Source organism: Typopeltis vanoorti, chromosome 8 (genome assembly GCF_054136105.1).
Source record: "Typopeltis vanoorti isolate ZY-2024b chromosome 8, IOZ_Tvanoo_1.0, whole genome shotgun sequence".
Lineage (NCBI taxonomy): Eukaryota > Metazoa > Arthropoda > Arachnida > Uropygi > Thelyphonidae > Typopeltis > Typopeltis vanoorti.
The window spans coordinates 10,454,370-10,477,530 of record NC_143556.1 but is presented as its reverse complement, the minus strand read 5'-3'; the positions used below and the strand labels follow the sequence as shown (position 1 = coordinate 10,477,530).

At 35.7% G+C, this 23,161-nt stretch overlaps 1 protein-coding gene across 3 annotated transcripts in view; it reads right to left on the bottom strand.

The window, feature by feature from the left end:
- The window catches only part of LOC150103728 (rab GTPase-activating protein 1-like), a 473,281-nt gene that overhangs the window by 339,081 nt on the left and 111,039 nt on the right, over positions 1 to 23,161 (bottom strand). For all 3 annotated transcript variants that reach the window (XM_090397129.1, XM_090397130.1, XM_090397131.1), the window contains one exon: positions 12,411 to 12,587. In XM_090397129.1, coding sequence (XP_090253255.1) covers positions 12,411 to 12,587 — 177 coding nt within the window. The remainder of the gene's footprint in view (positions 1 to 12,410; positions 12,588 to 23,161) is intronic.

Genomic DNA, 23,161 nt, shown 5'->3' with positions numbered 1-23,161 from the left:
ATTGCTTTATTATCACTTTTGTTCTAGGCATTTATCAGAACTTTCCAGAATTCCCCCATATATTAGCAAAGCACTAAATATAGTAAAAACCACAATAATGTAGTACAATTACACAAGCTAATCTAAAAAATGCTCAATAAATTTTTTAAAAAATGCCTATTTTAGAGGAACTTCAATTTATGCATGTCTGCACAAGAAATAGCCTTGAACCAGATTTTATAGATATTATTTAAATAAACATAATATAATATATAAACATACAATTTAAAATTAAATATCTCCCTGTAGCTCAGCTGGCAAGACTAACTAAACAGAGACTCACATCTTTCACTTTAGTTAGAAGGACATGGATTTAAATCCCATCTAGGGTATCAAAAACCTTATTAAGGGCTTTTCAAATGAAGTTGAGTTAACTGACCATCATACACAGAGGAGAAAAAAATCTTCATACACAAAGGAGAAAAATCCTAGTTTCTTGGAGGATTTCTCTCCAAGAAACCAGGATTTTTCATCCTGCAAATCAGTCAGAGAATACACACAACAGAGAGACACTGTAGACTGTGTGATAGGATCAACTGTCATATGAAGGTGAACCAAGCTCTCATCACTTGTCTTAGTATCTCCCATAATGCAAAGCACATCTCCTTGTGGGCATATATAATGCTATGCATTAAGGGAAGGGCCACTATCCAGACCAGTTTCGACCTTTATTGAAATCTCGTCAGTGGGAGCCAGACCCAGAGATGGGGATACTAAGGTGGAAGTAATGGAGAAGTCACATTTACCTATACGAGTTGCCAAAAGGTGTCTAACCTTATTATTAAATTACTCTGGATTAGAGAAAAAGATGTTGGAAGTTTTTTTTTTTTCTTGGTTAGACTATAATAAATTTAGTTTAATCCTTTATCCAAGTGTAAGCAAAGGCCAGGGTAGTGGCCCTTCCCTTAATGCATAGCATTATACATGTCTGCAGGGAGATGTGCTTTGCATTATGGAAGATACTAAGACAAGATGAGAGCTTGGTCCACCTTTACCACAAGTTGCCTCAGTCCTGAAGATACTTCAGGTGCAAACTTTGTTTGCTTATACTTGGATAAAGGATTAAACTAAATTTATTATAGTCTAATCAAGTGAGAAAAAAAAAACTTCCAACATCTTATAAAGGTATAAATTAGGTTTCTAAGAAGCCAAGTTAGTTGGCTGTTACAAGCCATAACGCCTAACATATAAGGAGAAGATAAGATATATCAATAAACTTCTGCTGGTGCTTCAGTCTATATATAAAAAAATGCATAACAAATGAGAACACCTTCTAAAAATGCTATGAGTACACCACAAATTTTCTGGCAATGGATGGTACGGCACCTCCTTTAGTCCAGATAAAATTAAGAAAGCACACTTGAAATTCCAAGATAACCTTACTAGTTTCACTGGGCCATCACAGATGGCGCATTGTGTATGCACATGCTAGTTTAATTATTTACATCTGCACTTGATCGTGATCTACTGATTTTTGAGTGAGTCTTAGCTTATTTTGTTTACATTTAACCCTAACTTGGGCATCTGAGCAAGGAAGAGTTTACAGTGGTGATGATGTCAAGAGTAGGCAAAAAGTCCACATCCACTTACACCATGTCATTAATACTAATGCACTTCATTTAATCACTTAATACACATTTCATATTTAAGTTAACTGTTGAACTTAACCAAACTATACTGCTATACAGTGCTCTAGATTGTGTTGGTTAGATATTGTGCTCTTTAATTTCACAACTATTTAAAATTGTTTTTACCCAATTTTACAACCCAAATGATAGTACAATAATAGATATAAAGGAACTGAAGAACTCAAGACCCACTGTAAATATTCTGAGCTTTTCAATAAGAAGATTGTTTCTATCTTAATATTGGCCAAAACAAGTGCCCATGCACTAAAGATAGATATGCCTGCAGCATGACTCAAAGATGGCGGCAACAAAGCTGAGCATTACAAATCTTGCTAAGTATGCCAGCTGAAGTTCAGAAGTGTTGTAGCTGCAAGATGGAGATCAGACAAGAAAAAGAGGCTTCAGTGTAATTTTGGCTGCCAGTCAATGCAATATAATTCTGCAAAGATTGACGAATCAGCAATGAAACTCCTGACCAGCCTCAGCCAGCTTTTCTTTTGGCCCCTCTGCCTCCCCTCTGTTAAACAGTTTCTAAATATCAGAAAATGCATGGAAAGCCTACAGCAGTACCTTATGACATACTATGGAGGCCGACAATAAAAAAAATAATAAAAATGCAATGCCATTGACATTCTGAACTTTCATTCCAAAACAGATGTAATGCTAAATGATGATATCTGCAAGTTCACCAAATGATGCAAACTTGATCCTGGGAAAATTATCAGGCGTAATCGCTTTGGGTCCACAAATACACAGAGTGATGGAATGAATCTCCCATGCCTAAACAAACTGACTTGTAATATGCCAGCAAGCAGATCAATATTCACAAATGTCATGAATAGCATGCCAGAGGATACCACTGCTATGTCATATATACGAGCCTGGGGCCATATCTCACTTATGCACATTAGGAACAAGGTAGAAAATTATAGCAACAACTTTTTTTTTTTGATAGAAGACAGAGGTGGACAGAATAAAAGAGGAAGAGGAGAAGCAGGGTTGGTGTTTGCAGTTGAACAGTACAAGAACGCTGGGAAGCTGCTGCTCTTGTATTAACAGATGCAACAGAAAGTGGAGGAATGATGGTTGCAAATTCACTAAAGCAGCAACCATGGAAGTACCTGTAGAATAAATACATTGCTGAAACACTAAATCTGTGAGACTCTGGACTGCATCAAGTATTTTATCATCATCATCATCATCAAATTCCTGCCATGTACCCTCGAGGGGTGTACAGGATATGACAGTACTACATGAAAAAATTACATCATTACTAACTTCCTATCTACAATTTTCCTCCAAATCAGTCTGTTACTTGTCAAGACTCCAACATTATCAGATCTTATATTTCTATCGTCTAAGGCACTTTGTACCGTATCAATCCACCTATATCTTGGTCTTCCTCTGGGTCGTTTTCCTGCCAACCTGGCAGAGAACACTTGTTTTGTTAAGCTTTCCTCTCCCATTCTATTTAAGTGACCATACCATCTGAGATTAGCTCTGCTAACGCATTCCTGGATGCTGACAATGTCAAGTTCTTTCCTAATATCCTCATTTTTAATACGATATTGCCATTGATGCCATCTGTTCATGCCTCTAATCTTTCTCAGGACTCTCATATCTGCGGTCTCTAGTCTTTGGTCAAGTGTTTTACTTCTGACCCAGCTCTCAGATCCATAAGTTAAAATTGGTTTGAACACAGTCTTGTATACAGCTAATTTAGTGTTCTGACTAATTTCTTTCTTATTCCATATGAATTTATTCAATTGACTTCCCACGATACCAGCTTTGCTGATTCTGTTGTCTATTTCTATATTTAGTTTACCATCTTCAGTAAAAATTGTGCCTAAGTAGCTGAAATGTTTTACTTGTTCCACAGGTTCTCCATTCACAACACAGTTGACATTTTCAATGATTCTGCCTATTTTCATTGTCTTTGTCTTTTTATTGCTGACCTTCATACCATATCTATTACAACAGCTATTCAATTTAGTCAGAGAATCTTGCAGACTTGTAGCGGATTTATTTAGAAGTATAACATCATCCGCATAAAGCAAAGAGCTGACATTAACATCTCCAATTTTGATATCAGGTTTAATACCACATTCCTTCATAATGTGATCCATATAGATAATGAATAACAGAGGAGGGGATAATGTACATCCTTGTCTCACACCAGATTTAATATTAAACCATCTTCCTGTACTTCCTTCAATTCTAACTGCTGACTCACAACTCAAATAAAGACTAAGTATTGCTTGATATAATGCCCCATTGACACCATATAACTGTAGCGTATTGAATAGCTTCTCTCTTGGCACCTTGTCATATGCCTTTTCCAAATCGACAAAACTTAAATACAGATCTTTGTTATATTCCCATGCTTTCTCGACTATTTGTCGTAAAGTGAAGATTTGATCCTGACAGCCTCTATTTGGCCTGAATCCAGCTTGTTCTTCACCAAGCTTTTCTTCCACAATTCTTCTCAACCGTTTCTCAAGTATACTTGCATAGATCTTGCCAGGAACACTCAGTATTTTAAAGTATTTTAAAGAAGTTTTAAGTGCAACTGTATACCTGTGAAATGGAAGAAAACTGACAAAGTGGAGATGATGTATGGACAATTATAAAAAAAGGAGTACTAATGCAAAAATCCAGTAAAGGTATAGGTTTAGCAGGAAAATCTCCTTCTTACATTAAAAATTCAAAGGACTTCGTCTCTAAAATTAAAAATATAAAGCTCAAGAATTCAGATATTATGGCGAGCTTTGATGTAGTGGCACTCTTTACAAATGCTCCAGCCCAAGAGGTTCTCAATATTTCAAGTAACAAGATCTCAAAAAAGATGTTTGCTCTGCTGTCACATTGTATTAATTCAGGCTACTTTACGTTTGAAGAAAAAATTTATAAACAAAATAAGGGATTATCAATGGGCAGCCCCCTATCTCCAATACTAGCCAGCATTTTTTTCAAGGATTTTGAAGAAAAGGCCATCTCTACTGCTGCACTTAAATCTAAAATCTGGCTCCATTATGTGGATGACATATTCCTTATTTGGGAATATGGTATAGATAATCTTCACATCTTTTTAAATCACTTAAACAACTTCCACCCAGACATCAAATTTACCATCAAAATTGAAGAAAATGGATCTTTGCCGTTTGTAGACATCAAACTCGCTAATATGTCTAACTCCTTAAAAATCTCGATCCTCAGAAAATCAATGCACGCGGATAGATACCTGCATGCGTCCTCACACCACTATCCAGCACAGAAGTTAGGTATCATCTCCACTCTGGCTCATCGTGCCAGGTCTGTATGTCAGAGAAGAGGAGCTGAAAAAAGAACTTTCACAAATAATGGCTACTCTTCAAAAACTATCAATAAACAACTCAGAGACACAGGACAACCCCCGAAAGATTATATCTCTTTACCTTACATCAGCTCGCTCTCCCAGAAACTAAGAAGATTTTTGAAAAAATTTAATATAAAAACATGCTTTTCCACTCTTCCTAAACTGGGGTCAATTCTAAGCCAACCAAAACAGGCTCACAACGATCTTCAGTTTCCAGGTGTATACAAAATCATATGTGACTGTGGGAAGCCATATTATGGCCAAACTGAGAAGTCCATCCTCCTGCACCTTGAAGAACATCAGAGAGACATTGATTATAGTAGAAGCAGAGCAAGTGCCCTCTCAAGCCATGTCCAGTTCTCAGTGAACACAAATAATAAAGGCCACCAACATGAAATAGACTGGAATACAACATCAAACATTCATATATGGCACAGATGAAGTAGAACGCATAGTTGAATCCAAAGAAATTATCCTAGACTCATCTCACATAAACAGTAACCTTAGTTACAGTTTCCCAGACTCACATAGTTCTGCTATCAGATACTGGCGCACTTGTGAAGTCACACGCTCGCATATGCCTAACAATAGAACTTTAGCACGGACTGTAGCTTCAGTTCAAACTTAATTTCAGTTCACAGTCTGTTATTGTAGTGGTACAATGTTTCTTTAGGGTGTTTTTTTTTGTGTTTGCTTTTAATGTTCTCACACCTGAAGAAGTCGGCATTCCAACGAAACATGTTGCGCATTAAATTAAATTAATTTTTTTTTCTAATTCTCGGAATTCAGTCAGTAAATAATATGAACATATATATATGTTTATAGAATGATTTACTCGGTTTGAATACATGTTATTTAGTATTAAATGACTAGAATACCGAGATTAAATAAAAGCAGATTTTATTCGCACAACTAGTTTCGTCTTTCACAGACTTCTTCAAGTGCACAAAACATAGAAATAACAAGCAAGATAACCATAAAGGAACTGGCTTTTGAACAGTAAAAAAAGCATTAGCAAATAAATGTTAAGGTTCAAGCCTTGATAATTTAAAAAAGAACTCTCTCTAACTGTATTATTAAGCATATGCATGTGTTTAAGATCTGGAGCACACCAATATTGAATAGCAGAACAGTGACAATCTGACAAGTTGTAACTCAGGTTCCTATTGATATGAACAGGGTTAAGGATTATTTCTTTTGAATCTACTATTTTCCTTTCTATTTCGTCATAACAACGATGAATGTTATTTGACTTTTCCCAGAGAACTGGATGCGGGAGCCCCTCCTCGTTGGAATTAGAGGAAAACAGGACATGTCTAGATAAAGCACCGGCTCATGTTCCCTTATAATTTATGTCTCTTTGTTGTTCCTTGATGCGAAGTTCAATTGATTTTCCCGTCTTCCCAAAGTGTGGTTTACCACAATTAAGATAATTGATTTGTTACATACTGACACTTACTCTTTTCTTGAAAGAGATCCTATTAGAGAATTTCATAACCATACGAACAATCTCTTGCGAACTACAACGGAGTTGCCCAGAAATTTACGTCTCTCCCTCTGTTCTCTCCACCCGCTCATCACTCGTCTATATGGATTACCTAAAGTCCATAAGGTGAACATTCCGCTACATCCCATAGTTGAAGGTATTGATTCTCCAACATAACCTTTCTAAATATCTTGCCAATTCTTTAAAATGTTTCTCCGGCAAATCATCCTCCTTTATCAAAAACTCAGTAGATTTTGTCTCCAGCCTTCAGGATATCACCATCAAAAACACAGAATTCATGGCCAGTTTTGACATAATTTCCTTATTTACAAATGTTCCTACAGAGGAAGTTCTTTCACTATTGAAAGACAAAGTATCTAAGAAGATCTTATCCTTATTGACACACACTGTGTTAATTCCGGATACTTCAAATTTGAGAACACAATCTACAAACAAAATTCAGGGCTAGCTATGGCGAACCCTTTTTCTCCAGTGCTCATTAACATCTACCTGGAAGATTTTGAGGAAAAGACTATCTCATCCTTCCCTTTAAAATTATATATAACATTTCCAAAGATTTGGAAATGTTATATTGATGACATCTTTTTAATTTGGGAACATGGCCTTGAATCCCTCCAGAACTTCCAAGACCACCTGGATAATATACATCCTAACATAAAGTTTACAACTGAGTTGAAAGTCAACGGTTCTCTTTCTTTTCAGGATGTCAAACTGACCCTTTCAGCAGGAAAATTCAAGATTTCTATTTACAGAAAACCTACCCATATGGACAGGTATCTTCATGCTCACTCCCACCATTATTCTCCACAGAAATTCAGGATCATTTCTACACTCGGACACTGAGCTCACGCACTTCTTTCTGACGAAGAAAAACTTAACGAACTCAATCTCCTTCTAAATACATTTCAACTAAATGGCTATTCAATGAAGACTATCAACAAACTCCTGTTCAACCCTCTCCCTCGCTGCAGTGAAGATACTACAGTTTTTAAAGTGAACATCTCTATTCCTTATATCAGATCTGTCACACCAAAATTGGCAAAGATTCTAAGAAAATATAACATACAGATTTTCTTCGTGACACTACCAAAGCTACGTTTCGTTTTAAGTTGGCCGAAAACTATCATAACAACCTCAAATATCCCAATATCTATCAGATTTTCTGCAATTGTGGTAAACCATACTTTGACCAGACAGAAAAATCAATTGAACTTTGCATCAAGGAACATCAAAGAGACATAAATTATAAGAGAACATGAGCCAATGCTTTATCTAGCCATGTCCTGTTTTCTGCTAATTCCAACGAAGAGGGGCTCCCACATCCAGTTCTCTGGATTCATCATTGTTACCACGAAACAGAAAGGAAAATAATAGAATCAAAAGAAATAATCCTTAACCCTGTGTAAAAAACCAGGTTTAAAATTGCTTGGTATCTTTAACCTTAACCCTGTGCATATCAATAGGAACCTAAGTTACAACTTGTCAGGATGTCACTATTCTGCTACCCAATATTTGGCGTGTTCGAGATTTTAAATGTACAGATATGCCTAATAATACAGTTAGAGAGAGTTCTTTTTTAAATTCATCAAGGCTTGAACCCTAACAGTTATTTGCCAACACACTTTTTTTGTACTGTTCAAAGCCAGTTCCTTTATGGTTATCTTGTTGGTTATATCTATGCTTTGTGAACCTGAAGAAGTCTGTGAAAGATGAAACTAGTCATGCAAATAAAATCTGCTTTTATTTAATCTCAGTATTCTAGTCATTTAATACTAAATAACACACGCACACACACACACACACACATATATATATATGTATATGGCCTCTGTTCAAATCCCAACAATGTGTATTTCCATCTTGAGTCTGCAAAACTCCACTTAAATTTCCTGACTGTAACCCAAATTTCTACTCCCCCCCAAGCACTACTCATCTCAACTTTCCCGGTTACACAATGTTTGCATGTTTTCTCTGACATACTGTCAAACAGTGCTCTACCTGAAATCTTCCTATTTTGACCTTCTTTAGCTGAAAATCTCTATACTACATTCTATCAAATTCATTTGCTGTCTCTACTGCCCTCCTAATGCCACCAACCATTCTGAACTTTTCGATTATCATTCCTTAAACGTCTATATTCTTCAACCTAACTCTCCTAACAGTGAGGTCATTTTCCTTGGAGACTTTAATATTCAAAACACCAGCTGGCTTTCCTACATCAATTGCACAGATCAAGCAGATAGAGAGAGACTAAGTCATCTGCTGTCACCAACAACCTTACGCAAATAGTAGACATGCCTACTAGAATACCAGACAAACCCCAACTACTCTTCAAATATCTTGGACCTCTTCCTCACTAGTGACTCCTCCAAGTACAAAGTGAATGTATTCTGTTTGCTAGGTAATTAAGCCCACAATCTCAAGCTGATCTCTTCTCCTATGAACCAACACAAACACATACACATTGTATAGCATTACCAGAAATGACAAGTGAGACAATCTACGAAACTAATATGCCACATTTCCTTGGATGGATTGCTGTTTCTAGCCACCTGACCCAAAACTACATGCTGAATGTATCATTGAAATTATTCTTATTGGCATGGAAACATTTATTCCCTGTTCAACCACAAATTCCAGTCCTCTATCTAAGCTTTGGTTCTCCCAAGGATGTGTCAAAGCTGTACAAGAGAAGAATCGAGCATACATAACCAATTTGCATCCAAAACTCCATCCACCTATACTGCTTGTACCAAAGCTCAGAACAGCTGCCAGAAGAGAGAGCTAAAAGCAAAAAAACTTGCATCCTGCCCAAATTGCCACCATGCATTCTGGTCTCTAGCCAAAGTCATCAGTCGCAACTTATGCCCAACACTGCTCCCACTACTGTTGCATCCTGATGGCTCTGTTGTCATCACCTGCAGAAAAAGTCAACCTCCTGGCTTCTGACTTCTCCTTCAATTCTTGTACTGATTCCGCTGATTTTGGTAAATGTTCCCACCCACCCACACACATACTCTGTGGCAACTCAATGTCCAGTGTGTCCTTTTGCCAAAAAAGAGATCAGGAGAATTTTGCTCAAATTGGATACCGAAACATCTCCTGGCCCTGATGGCATTCCTCTGATTGTTCTAAAGGTACGTACTCCACACTCTGTGACTTCCATTCTGTGTCATGTTTTTATACTTTCTCTTATTTCACTGGTATCTACACTGTAGGATTTCTTTAAATTAACACAAACAAGTATCTCTTAGACAACACTGTAGTATGGAAATTAGTCCATGTTCAACCTATCCCTAAAAAGGGTGACAAATCTATACCCTCAAACTACTGTACAATTTTTCTTACTCCATTTTTTCCAAAGTAATGGAAAGAGCCATCAACAGTCAACTGCTACACTATCTTGAGAACTCTTGGCTAATAAATGACTGCAACTATGGTTTCCGTTACTGTTCAATTAACAGATGATCTGCTCACTTATTGTCATCTATGTCTGGACAAATACCATAGAAAAGTTTAGCTAGTCCCAAGTGGTTGCCCTTAATATCTCTAAGGCTTTTGACTGAATCTGGCACCAAGGCCTGTTAAGTAAACTCCCAGCTTTCTGACTGGACACAACACTCATTTTGGATGATGGCGGATGGTTCCTTATCTTCTAAGTATACAACCAATGCAGGGAGTCCCAAAAGGATTTATTCTCTCACCTACTCTATTCCTATTCCATCTATATATGAATGATATATTCCAGCAGACTACCAACCAATACACAGTTTTTTTGATCACAGCACACTGCATTCCTCACTTGCATTTAACAAACTCACCAATGCACAAATACCACAGTCTTCAGAGTTTTAACCACCTTTAATAAAGATCTCAAAAGCATTCATCAGTAGGATTTGGATAATCTTGTAAATGTCGATGCAAGCAAAACACAACTCTGTCTCATTTCACACAGAAAAACAAACCCTTCTTCAGTCTAACTTTTGAAAAAAACCCAAATCCCTTTGCATGATAAGATTTATCTTCTTAGGATAACACTAACCTCAAATCTCTCTTGACATAAACATATTACAAATATTGCCTCCTCTGCATACAAAAAATTAGGCTTTGTTTTTCACGAGACAATACTTTAACTCCAAATAACTTCTAACTACAAATCACAAATCCACCTGACCATTGAATATTGCTTCCGCAACCAGGGTGGTGCCCCTAATCTTAAAGTCTGCCATCTTATGTGTTTCCCAAGAAATACAATCCACAACTCTTCAAGATAAATGTGAGCAAGTTCTTTCCTGCCCATCCACGGTAATAGTGTACTATAGGCTGACCAACCTCTCATGGATGGGTTCCCCCATAAAAAGTTTCTAGTAGTGCATGGGGTTTCAGAGATGCAGGTGAGGTGTATCAGTGGGGCAGAGGTGTACTGATGAATTAAGTGACTTCCATTGGTCTAACAAAAAACAATTAATCAGGCAAGGCTCTGGAACCAAGGGTGCTGGAAAATTGGTGGTGTACCAGCAGTTAGGTGTCAGGAGTCATATAAGTAGATCAGTTTGAAATTAATGATGGCTCTCAGCATATATAAGAAAATACCATCATTATTAACATATACCTGATATATCTGATTGGGAAATGCCATTTTAGAAAGGTTTATATCACAGTATAAACTGTGATATAATTTCTTATGTCACAGTTTATACTATGATATAAGAAATTAGAAGGTGAACTTTATTCACTCATATTTATTATGATACCAATATCGAAAAAAAATACTTTAATCTAAATAGAATTAAATACAGTGAACCTCAACACTATAAGTCTAATAGCAAATGACTAAGTGAAAATCATCAACCATCCAGAATCGAAAGATTTCTGTTAAAATGCAGTTTTGTATTATACAGGTAAGCATAATCAAGAAGTTTCTAAACATGATTAATTAAAACCTACTTTCTATGAGTGTATATATTTTTTAAAAAATTACAAGAAAAAATACTTAGAATTTCATTTGATAGCAACTTTTTAAATATTTGACATTTTAACTGTTTATTTAACCTTTTCCTATGTTCTATGGCACACATCATCAGAAATAATAATGTAATTTGAAAAAAATTAGATTAACAGACTGACTCCTAAAATATATACTGCTATATATATAAATGTGAAATGGACGTGAAATATATGAGAAACCTGATGGTGAACTTGTACTGAGATAGCAAACACATGTTCCCTGTTCAGCTGTGTCATATAATGTCTATCATAGTGTTGTTTATAGATATTCAGGTCTTTAATGTAGGCTAAACAAAACTGGTTTAAAATCAGACCTGAATTTTTGTTGCATTATGTTGGACAACATATAATTTCAGTGGCTTTAGGAATTGTTGAATTTGTGAACCTTACTGTTGAATTCCATATATGGCATGCTTATGAGTTGTCAACGTTTTTTCATTGGTAGTATAAGCTAGGCCAGATTTGTATGCCTGCTGTTTATCTGCATCTTTAATGTGCTATTTCATTACAATCTCTCCCGAGATTGTCATGATATGACAGGTTTTAGGAATCAATCTGTTAATATAAGTTTTTTTAAAATTATATTTTATTCCTGATAATGTACACCACAGAGCATAAAAAAATAATAAATAAACAATTTTTATTAGTGTTTTATGAACAATTTGAACCACAAAAGCTTAAGGTCAGATGTATATTTTCAATATGTGAATTCAGTTATGCAATATTTTGCAAGAGAACTATTATACAGGTTATTCAAAATTATTTTAGCTAAATTTAATTAGACAAATGTGTGTGCATAATCAGAGAATATGCTGTTTACCTCTGCTCAAAATTATTTAATTATAATATATATTCAAACTGTTAAAATTGCAACCTTCTGATCTTCTTCTTTGATATCCAAAGAGGTTTCAAATATATATACTTTCTGGTTATTCTTTATGGATATTCCTAATGGAATGTTTTTTTCTGATCCAACAGAATTTGTTCTACTGGATGGAAGTTTTGGGACTCGATGAAAAGCAACAGCAAAACATCGCAAAAGTTTCAGTACCTGTTAATAATAATAAGAAAAACTATATCAACTTCACAGATGGATACTTAATTTTATTTTTTTAAGTTAATAATTTGCAAAATATTCAGTTATAATTAATAGTAAACAGGAATTTAATTAACCAATTCAATGAATCAAAATGAATTAAAGTTTAAGCATTCCAGAAAAACTAATGTGCTGACATATGTATAATTTATACAGTTCACTCTCACTACAGAGAATTCATAACAGACCAAAGTAAAAATAGTTGGTTGGAGTATGAGATGAGGAGTGGTTTCTTTGCATGGAGGGTAGTTGAACCGTGGAATGCATTGCCTGATAGAGTGGTGAGAGCAAGAACGGTCAATGAGTTTAAGGAGTGATATGATAGACTTGTGTTTCCTAGGAAGGACCTCCTGCGATGAGCCTTTTGACTCCATGGAGGCCTAAATAATAATAATAATAATATTAATGCTGTGCTTAGCAAGGAACTTTTCAGTAATATGTTCAGTTATATACTCATATAGTAAACAAGGTCTAACATGGAAATGCTGAAGAGAGGGAAAGAAATCATTTCAAATCTAAATAATTTTTGTTTACAATATCAAAACCTTGAAGGAGATTTTTTTGAAACATCAATAACATAGTGCTGTCAGCTATGAGTTATGTACCAAAATAAAAATGAAATCAATTACAATTTAAAGAATAAAATTTTGTACAAGGAAAATCAAAAATTACTCATGTACAAAAAAAAAAAATGTATATCATAAAAAACAGGTTACTATGTTATTTTTCAGTCCATATATACTTATGCTTTATTCTGAGAACAACTAGTGATCTATCCATTGAAGCTATGATATTTAAGAATAGCATGCATTGATACCCAATCAATGGGTATCTCACTAGCTATTCTGAGTAAAGCAACACAGCATTTATTTATAATTTTACCACTCTCTCTAACATCAAACTAAGATATGACTAATTTGTGGCAAAAAGAAGTGAAACCCCTTATGTTAGCAAATAAAAATAATATTTTACATCGGCTGTGTAGATGTTAGTAAGACAATAAAGATTACAGACTGTACCATGCCCCAGCCAAATAGAAAAAAGAGGAGGAAAAAAAATCACAAAATCGAAAAGATAAATTGCATGCTAAAATGGTTCTTAATGCAACAACCTTAACAACCTAAAATGAATACTGAACAAAAATTAAAGATATCAGACCCAAAAAGTAATCACCATAACCATACAGAAATCCTGAAATGCTAGTCCCAGTGATTGCTGGCCTGGTTGACCAAGTGGTCAGCATATCTGCTATCAAACCAACCAATGTTGTGAATTTGAATCCTGCTGTGAGCATGGATAAGTGCTTTTGGTGGGCAATGAATTTCATCATCTGTTGTGCAAGCACTACCTCACTTATAGGAGGCTGTTTGGTCTCTACAGTAGAGACTAATCTGGACTATGTAAAAATAAATAAAAAATTTTAAAAACTATAAAAATTAATAAAAAATAGAAAAAAAAAAATTCTTAGCCCATACACAATTTGAATGTGCTATAGGTTTACAAAAACCTTTCATGGGTGGGAGATGGTTCCTTATCTTTTTCTATTTATAGAAAACCCACACATACATGGAGATATTTGCATAAACAATAGCATCATCATCCAGCTCAACAGTATGGCATCCTAAAAACACTAACTCACTGAGCTAGAGCTATTTGTTCCAATGACAATGCTCTTACTGCTGAACTCAATCACTTACATCACACCTTCTTAGCCAATGGCTATAATCTCCATAGGATAGAAAAAACACTAAATGCTTCCCAAAAATCCCCTCCATTGCCTACCACACAAGACCACAGAACAGCTGTTACCATTCCATTCAAGGCACATCTGAAAAGATATCTATAGTTCTCAATAAATACCAGCTATGCACTGTATTTAAACTTTTTTGTCAAATTGGCAACTCTCATCCGTTCACCTCAGGACAAACTGTATTCTTTATCACATCCAGGAGTTTATGAACTGCTCTGTTCTTGTGACTGGACTTACTATGGATAGACAGGAAGAACTGTTGACATCTGCCTTAGTGAACATAAAAAATACATTCGGCACTATCGTTATGGCAAGTCGAGGATATCCCTTCACACAGGATCAATTTGAAAAAAAAAAAGTGCTACATAGAGATTATAAGTCTGACATTATAAATCAGAGAGATTGTTTTTGGAATCAGCGGAAGCTTTAAAAATACTCCAAACCTCAACAAGTATAGCTGTAGAAATTTACCAAAAATTTGGGAAACAGTCATTTTAAGATCTAATATTTGTTTTCTCTCTTTTTCCAACATAGATGATGCCTAATTATTAAATAAACTGTGACAATCTGTTTTTGTTCTCTGAAGATGCTGGATAAAATTCCAGCAAATAAGTTAATAAATATTTTATTATCTTTCTGTGTTTTTATCTATACCATTAAAAATAAATAACATGTCCTGTGAACACATAAGCCTTTCCATGCATTCATATTTCATTTCAAGGTTATACTGAAAAGAAAAAATACACATAAAAGTTTTAAAAAAATCAAAGGCAAGCAGCTTTCAGAGATGAACTTTAGCCTCAAATATACAAAATATTATTCAGGAAAAAATGAAAGAGTTTGAAAACAGGAATGAAACCTTGCAGACTCAGTGACAAAATCTCATGAAAACATTGACTAATTTAGTCAGTGAAACATGTGGTGAACTTGTGCAAAGAGAGAAAAATCTGTACTTATGGTGGATGCAAGCAGTTAAAGAGGCAGTCCTGGAAAAGAATAAATCATATTGATACAGGTGTCCTGAGAGAACAAAGAGAAAAATTTAAGAAAGTATAATAATGTGTAAAAGTAGCTAAACAAATGTCATGGGAAGACTGGTAAAATTGTAAAAAACAAATATTACAGAGCTAGCATAATATTTTAAAGGATATTCAAAACGCATAGAAATGGATAAAAAAGAATACTTTAAAAGCAATCAAAGATGATAATTGTGACATGAAAACTGAAAACAAAGATGCTGTGAATGTCTTGGCTTACTTCAGATAAGGCTAATTATAATAGTGGAAGAGAAACTTGAGGAAAAACAAACTCAGTTCAGAACAAATAGGGGTGGTCAGGGTCAGTTTTTTACTTTAAAACAAACAGATGAGAATTTGTGGAAATATAAGTAGAATATGTATTTAAGTTTTGTAGATATGTGAAAAACATGACAACATATTAATATATATTTCAAAATCCTGCATTTAATGGAATGGTATACAGATAAATTTAGTATAAGCAGTAAAGGAAGATGGAGACTGGATGATAGCCAGTTATAGTATTCTTAGTTCTTCACTCATACAGAACTGGAACATCTTTGAGTATCAAAGTTTAGGAGATCAGGAATTGAGAGAAGAATAGGTAATAAATGTTTTCATAACAATGAAAATTACTTCAGAAACACTTCAGTTATGTGTTCAGTACATATGTTTGACATTATGAAGATCATCCCACTTGGCATTCTTATGTCAAACAGTGGATGAGAGTGGCTGTGTGTGTGTGTGTGTTATCTAGTATTCTGGTAGGCATGTGAACAATTTGATGTACTGATGATAATAAAAGTCTAAGCATCTCTACCTGTTTGATATGTCCAATAGGAAGAAGGAAGTCAACTAGTGTCATAGCATTAAAATCTTCAGGAAAGATGACTATGCTGTTAAGAAATATGGAAAGAAGAAAATTTACATTTAAAGAAAGGAAAGCATAAAGTTCAGATTAGCTGGTGGCATTAGGAGAGAGAGAGACAGCAAATGAATCTGATAGACTGGGGCAGAGAGATTTTTTTAAAGACAAAGGTGATCAAAAACAGGAGATTATAAGTTGAATACTCTTTGACATGGTATATCAGAGTGAAGATGAACAAATGCCACCTGTGTGACAAAACGAGTGAAAGTATGTGTAACCAGAAAAGCTGAAATGAGTAGCATTGCTTGGAAAAGTTGAAATTTAAGTTTCTATCAGGAAAAGGTGAGGTTTTCTGAGGTTTTACAGACTAGAAACACATGTTTGACTGAGACTATGCATATTTGGCAAAGTGAATTTGATTCTACGGGATTATGCTGCTGAGTGCATGAGCCATGCACATTTCCCATGCAGTGTTTGCATTCTAGTTGTTTCCACAATGGCTATGAACAGTGCTCAATTTCTACACTAGCATTTGAACACACACACACACACACACACACACACACACACACACACACACACACACACACACACACACACACACACACACTTTAAAAAAAAATAGTCAGTGATCCATGCTTTATTATTATTTTGGCATTTTCTAGTATAATTAACGACCTTGTTACCGTTGGACAAAGACAGATCCAGCTGGACATGTACACAAAATAGGATTGGAGTGCCTTGGAACTTGTCATCCACCTGTTACAAATTCAGATCTACTCACATGCATAAGAGATCACTTCTATCAGAAGTTCATTCCATTTCTCAATTTGTATGTAACAGAAACTGCAGCACTTAATGATTTTTCTGGGGGATCAGGTCAAAGTCACATCTTTCAGCAAATTTGCTGTTGTCATCCTTTAGCACTGTCTGAAATAGAAGTCAAGAATGACAGCATTATATGTTTTATTTTCTGTCTCAACTGAGTCAGAAACAGTGAACATGAGGTTATGTAGCATGTTGATGTTTTCCATGTTCAGTTGCATTATCAATGAAGCAATGATCGTGAATCAGTTTGGTGGCTGCTCCACTTGCAAACTCACTCATAAAAGTCTATTAATATTCTCTAATAACGACAATGTCTGCTCTAATCTTCATAGTACTCCTGAACTTTGAATCAGCTACATATATCACTGTTAAACCTGTATTAGTATCATTAACATACAAGTTAAACAATAATAATCCCAAAACACATCTCCTCTTTCACAATACTACACTCCATGCACCATTTGCCAATGTTAATCTGAAAGCCAATCACTAAACTAGTATCTAACCTCATTCATTACAAATTAGTTACCAATTTGTCAACTCATCATATGACAATCTATCAAAAGCCATTGCAAAATCTAAATAATACCACTGTATATGTACAAGAGTGGTCTGAAAAAGTTCTTGGCCTAACAATGAAAAAACAAATTTATAATTTCAAAATTATTTTTATTTTTCAACATATTTCCCTTAAGACTAATACATTTATTCCAGCGCCATTATCCCATCCCTGTAGTAGTTCTCAGTAAGATCTGCAAAATACCCCACTACAGCTGCAATCACCTCTTGATTCGAAGAAAAAAAGGTGATCAGCAAGGAAAAGTTTTAGTTTTGGGAAGAGATAGATGTCAGACGGAGCCAAATCTGGGGAACAGGATGGATGTTCCAACAATTCATAGTGCAGATCCTTTAATTTTCCCATTGCCAAATCACCTTTGTGGGCAGATGCATTATCCTGATGAAAGATGATTTTTTCCTTCTGCAAACCAGGTCTTTTCTCACGAATTTTTTCATCTAGTTTGGTTAAAAGATCAGAATAACATTCCCTGCTCTTATATATTTGATTAATCCTTTATCCAAGTGTAAGCAAACAAGTTTGCACCTGAATTATTTCAGGACTGGGGCAACTCGTATAAAAAAGCTAATGACTTCACATTACTTGAAAAAAAATTTTCAAGATAATTAATAAACTTCAGCATCCCAAAACACTGATGCCATGACCTTTCCTGCTGATGGAACCGACTTTGTCTTCCTTGGTGCTGAACAACCAGCTTCTGTCCACTGTTTTGACTACTATTTGGATTCTGGTGTGTAATGGTGAACCCAAGTCTCATCCATAGTAATAAATCGATGCAGAAAATCAGTTTTATTCTTGTTAAAACGCTACAAGCACTGTTCAGAGATTTTCATGTGAGTGCATTTTTGATCTGCTGTGAGCAAGCGAGGCACCCATCTTGCACAAGCTTTTTCATTTGCAATTCTTCATGCAAAATATATCCTACGTGTTCTTTTGAAATGGCTATAGTTTCAGCAATTTCATGCACTTTGACCCGCTGGTCATCCAATACCATATCTTGCACTTGATCAATGATTTCTGGTGTTGTTACACTTTTTGGAAGTCCTTCACGATCATCTTCAAGGCTGGTATGGCCACTTAAACTCGCCAGCCCATTTCTTAATTGTTGAAAACAAAGAAGAAGAGTGTGCATAAACTTTTATGAACTTCGAATGAATTTCTTTTGGAGTTAAACCTTCTTTTAGAAAGAATTTTATTACAGCATGATACTCAATTTTATCCATTTCAAGGGATACAGATAACACTCTTGCTTCAGACAACTGTATAAAAATATTAAGTCATTTTTATACAGTTGTATAAATGACTTGCAATTTCATATTGATGCTTATATTAAGTGTTATTGTCAGAAAAAAAAAATCTTGCCTATAGTGTTGCCATCTATGGTCGAGGCCTAGAACTTTTCAGACCACCCTCATATCTCCCTTGTCCAACACATCTGTTCACCTTGTTGTAATACATATAGTTTGGTAAAACATGACCTCTCTTTAACAAGCTTGTGCAAACCATCACAGAGAACATCATCATCATCATCATCATCATCATCATCAAATTCCTGCCATGTACCCTCAAGGGGTGTACAGGTGTTAGTTCAATTATAAATTAAAGATACCAAGATAATATATACTTGATTTAATCCTTTATCCAAGTGTAAGCAAACAAGTTTGCACGTGAACTATTTTCAGGACTGGGGCAACTTGTATAAAAAAGCTAATGACTTCACATTACTTGTCTTAGTATCCCATAATGCAAAGCCCATCTCCTTGCAGACATGTATAATGCTATGCATTATGGGAAGGGTCACTACCCAGACTGGTTTCAACCTTTATTGAGGTCTCATCGATGGAAGCCAGACTCAGAGGTGATACTAAGGTTGAAGTAATGCAGAAGTCGTTTTCATAAACAAGTAGCCAAAAGGTGTCACACCTTATTATTAAAATAGTCTGGATTAGAGAAGTGTTGGTTCAACTCCTGGACAGTTCTTGCATGTTTCATAGCTTCTTCTACTGTCTGTCTGAATTTTCATGCCTTTAAAATGTTCTGTCCTTAGTCTGGTGATGATTGTGATTATTTCTCTATTTTCATTAATTTTGCTGATTTCATTCGTCTTCTTGATAGTTTGTTTTACCAATCTTATTTTGGCAAAAGAGTTAGCATTGGTTAGTGATAGTGGGTGTAATTTTTGAAGTAGGTATCCTGCTTCTTCGGCTAGTCTGTCTGCTCTTTTATTGCCTTCAATATTTAAAGAGGGTGAAGTTCTTATTTTGGGGTGCTTAAGGGTCAAAGCTGTATAACTGAGAGGAGACCTCGACATAGCCTTTAAAGGAATGTGGAGAACCGACCAGGGCTTCTGACCTAATGTCCAATCCTCACCTTCTCGTGGTGCACCCTGTTGGGTATCTACTTTGATACTGAACGAACGAGGATGGGCTGGCAATTTGGGATTTAGCCGACCAAATTGTATTCTTATTGGTTAAACCAAAATAAAAAATGATGGTACGACATGACAAAATTTCATGCCGGCTGGGGCGTCGCCCGGTTAAACAAGGCCCCCGTTGTTTTCGCCAGGGAACCAGGGCGAACATCGAAAAGTCAGCTACTGGAACAAATCTGAAAACAAACCCTAACTCAACATCACCAGAGTTAAAGATCGGTACTATCAACGTAAGAAGCCTGAATGGCAAAGAAATGGAGCTAGCTGAGGAATTAGATAAGTACCAGATCGACATAATAGGGGTGACTGAAACAAAAAAGACCAAAACTGGTGAGATATTTCTGAGCAATAAATACAAAATGTTATATTCAGGCAATGACAATCAAGGAAAAGAAGGAGTAGCCATAGTATTCAACACAAAATACGAGGCTAATCTTCTTGAATGGCAGTCAGTCTCAAGTAGAGTAATGTGGGCAAATATGAGAATGGGGAACTGGACAATGAGACTTATTTGTGCCTATGGTCCCACAGAAGGTTCTACTAAGGTAGAAGTGAGGAATTTTTTGAGGCTTTAGAAAAAGCAACTGACACAATGAAAAAGGAAAAGTTGGTCCTTGTTGGGGATCTAAATAGTAGAGTAGGAAATGATTGTGAGACATACAAAAATATTTTGGGAAAATTTGGAGAAAAGAGCAAAGCTAATAATAATGGCAAATATCTGTTGGATTTCTGCTCAGGACATGGACTGGTTATTACTAACACCATGTTCCAACATAAAAATGTGCACAAATTCACATGGAGAGAAGAGGTTAGGAATAAGAAAAGTCTCATTGACTATGTTATTGTTGATAGTGATGTTTTCTCCCTGGTGCAGGACACCAGAGTGTACAGAGGATTTGAAATTGGAAGTGATCACTATTTAGTCTTGAGCAGGATAAAATTGAATTTCATATTGAAAAGAATAACATGTAAGAAAGTTTCAAAGCGAATAAAAGTCGAGCAGCTCTCAGATGTGAACTGTAGACTAAAATACAGAAATATTATTGAAAAGAAAATGAAAGAGTTTGAGAACAGGAATCAAACCTTGGAGATTCAGTGGCAAACTCTGAAGGAAACATTGATTGATTCTGCCAGAGAGGCATGTGGTGAGGTTGTGTGCAAGGATAAAAAAATCAGAACTCCCTGGTGGACACAGGAAGTTAAAGAGGCAGTGAAGGAAAAGAAGAAAGCATATCAAAAGTTCCTGGCAAATAAGTCAGCTTTTACTCTTACAGAATACAGAGACAAATGTAAGAAAGCTAAACAGTGTGTAACACTAGCTAAACAAAAGTCATGGGAGGACTTTGGCAAGAATATAGAAAATAAATATCAAGAAGGTGGCAGAATATTCTGGAGGTTGTTGAAGAAACTTAGGAATGGAGGAAAGAGTGCTGTAAAAGGAATTAGAGATGATAAAGGTGAAATGAAAACAGGAGAAAAAGATATCCTTGAAGTATGGAGTAATTACTTTGAAAAACTGCTAAATGAAACAAGCAGTGATGACAGCACAGTGATAAAAAACACTGACCAGGCCTGCAGTCAGGAATACATATCCATACTTGAAGTAGAAAAAGCCATCAAAGGCTTGAAATGTGGAAAGGCAGCAGGAGTAGATGATATTCGACCAGAAATGCTGAAGTATGGTGGTATAAGAGTCTTACAGTGGCTGCACTGCATAGTTCAGAAAGCCTGGACAGAGGGACGAATTCCCGATGATTGGAGTAGAGCTCTCATAGTACCCATATATAAAAAGAGAAATAAAACTGAATGTGAGAATTACAGAGGTATTTCCCTACTGAGTGTTCCTGGCAAGATCTATGCAAGTATACTTGAGAAACGGTTGAGAAGAATTGTGGAAGAAAAGCTTGGTGAAGAACAAGCTGGATTCAGGCCAAGTAGAGGCTGTCAGGATCAGATCTTCACTTTACGACAAATAGTCGAGAAAGCATGGGAATATAACAAAGATCTGTATTTAAGTTTTGTCGATTTGGAAAAGGCATATGACAAGGTGCCAAGAGAGAAGCTATTCAATACGCTGCAGTTATATGGTGTCAATGGGGCATTATATCAAGCAATACTTAGTCTTTATTTGAGTTGTGTGTCAGCAGTTAGAATTGAAGGAAGTACAGGAAGATGGTTTAATGTTAAATCTGGTGTGAGACAAGGATGTACATTATCCCCTCTATTATTCATTATCTATATGGATCACATTATGAAGGAAAGTGGTATTAAACCTGATATCAAAATTGGAGATGTTAATGTCAGCTCTTTGCTTTATGCGGATGATGTTATACTTCTAAATAAATCCGCTACAAGTCTGCAAGATTCTCTGACTAAATTGAATAGCTGTTGTAATAGATATGGTATGAAGGTCAGCAATAAAAAGACAAAGACAATGAAAATAGGCAGAAACATTGAAAATATCAACTGTGCTGTGAATGGAGAACCTGTGGAACAAGTAAAACATTTCAGCTACTTAGGCACAATTTTTACTGAAGATGGTAAACTAAATATAGAAATAGACAACAGAATCAGCAAAGCTGGTATCGTGGGAAGTCAATTGAATAAATTCATATGGAATAAGAAAGAAATTAGTCGGAACACTAAATTAGCTGTATACAAGACTGTGTTCAAACCAATTTTAACTTATGGATCTGAGAGCTGGGTCAGAAGTAAAACACTTGACCAAAGACTAGAGACCGCAGATATGAGAGTCCTGAGAAAGATTAGAGGCGTGAACAGATGGCATCAATGGCAATATCATATTAAAAATGAGGATATTAGGAAAGAACTTGACATTGTCAGCATCCAGGAATGCGTTAGCACAGCTAATCTCAGATGGTATGGTCACTTAAATAGAATGGGAGAGGAAAGATTAGCAAAACAAGTGTTCTCTGCCAGGTTGGCAGGAAAACAACCCAGAGGAAGACCAAGATATAGGTGGATTGATACGGTACAAAGTGCCTTAGACGATAGAAATATAAGATCTGATAATGTTGGAGTCTTGACAAGTAACAGAC